At 60.6% G+C, this 933-nt stretch overlaps 1 protein-coding gene across 1 annotated transcript in view; it reads right to left on the reverse strand.

Moving 5' to 3' along the window:
* PRDM8 (PR/SET domain 8) overlaps positions 1-933 on the reverse strand; it is a 10581-nt gene that overhangs the window by 7660 nt on the left and 1988 nt on the right. Inside the window, exon 2 of the mRNA XM_019516795.1 lies at positions 326-546. Within this exon, the coding sequence (XP_019372340.1) occupies positions 326-544 (219 nt within the window). The 5' untranslated portion in view covers positions 545-546. The remainder of the gene's footprint in view (positions 1-325; positions 547-933) is intronic.

Genomic DNA, 933 nt, shown 5'->3' on the forward strand with positions numbered 1-933 from the left:
GGGGGGGGGGAGGAGATCAGAGGTATTTAATGCACGTGCTGTCATTCATGATGCCCGAGTTGAATCCCACAGCATGGCCAGTCCCTCCAGGAGCCGGCAGCGTGGAGGAAAGAGAACAGGATCCGGCCCGATGCGGGTCAAACACGGAGAAGCTTTGCGGCCGTGGTGGTTGTAGGGGTAGGGATGGCAGTGATTTCACCCCTCCCCACACCTGCCATAGAGAGCATCCCGCTCGCAGCTGCTCCTCTGCCCGGAGCCCGGCGGGGGCATCCCGGGGCACGTGGAGACAGCCGGGACAGACAGAGGCGCAGGCAGCCCCGCTTACCCGGAATATGTACGGCACCGTCCTCTTGTCTGTGGACTTGAGCGCGATGAACGCGATGCTGTCGTACAGGGAAGTGTGGCTCAGCACGCAGGGCCCGAAGATGGCATTTTCCGGGATGTCGCAGGTGGTGTAGACGCTGGTGAATATGTCAGTCAAGCACTGCTGGACCGTCTTGGCATCTCCGTCCCAAATGCCCCGCGCCACCGCGGCGTCCTCCATCCCTGCGGGCCGAGAGAGCCGCCTTTATCTTACCCAGCTTGGCCCCCTGTTTGGAGGGGTCTGGGGGGTGGAATACACCCCCCTCTCCCTGCCCTTTACCGCACCCCAATCCTCCCAAATGGAAAGAACTTGGGAGCTGCCGGGCAGCTCGCTGCCACTCTCCCGAGGGAGCTGGCGTGCAAATCCATCGGGGAAGGATTGAGATGGAGACGCTTGGGGGTCTGTTTAAGAGTCCCTGCTACCAGAAAGCCAGAGGTGGAGGTTTCTGTGCATGCAGGAGGAGGAGAATGAGGGGAGTGGGGGGATCAGCCTATGGATCCAGGAACAACTTGAAAGGAGTTACACACACACACACACACACACACACACACACACACACACACACACAC

Source organism: Gavialis gangeticus, unplaced genomic scaffold (assembly GCF_001723915.1).
Source record: "Gavialis gangeticus isolate Ggan-Ray unplaced genomic scaffold, GavGan_comp1, whole genome shotgun sequence".
Classification (NCBI taxonomy): domain Eukaryota; kingdom Metazoa; phylum Chordata; order Crocodylia; family Gavialidae; genus Gavialis; species Gavialis gangeticus.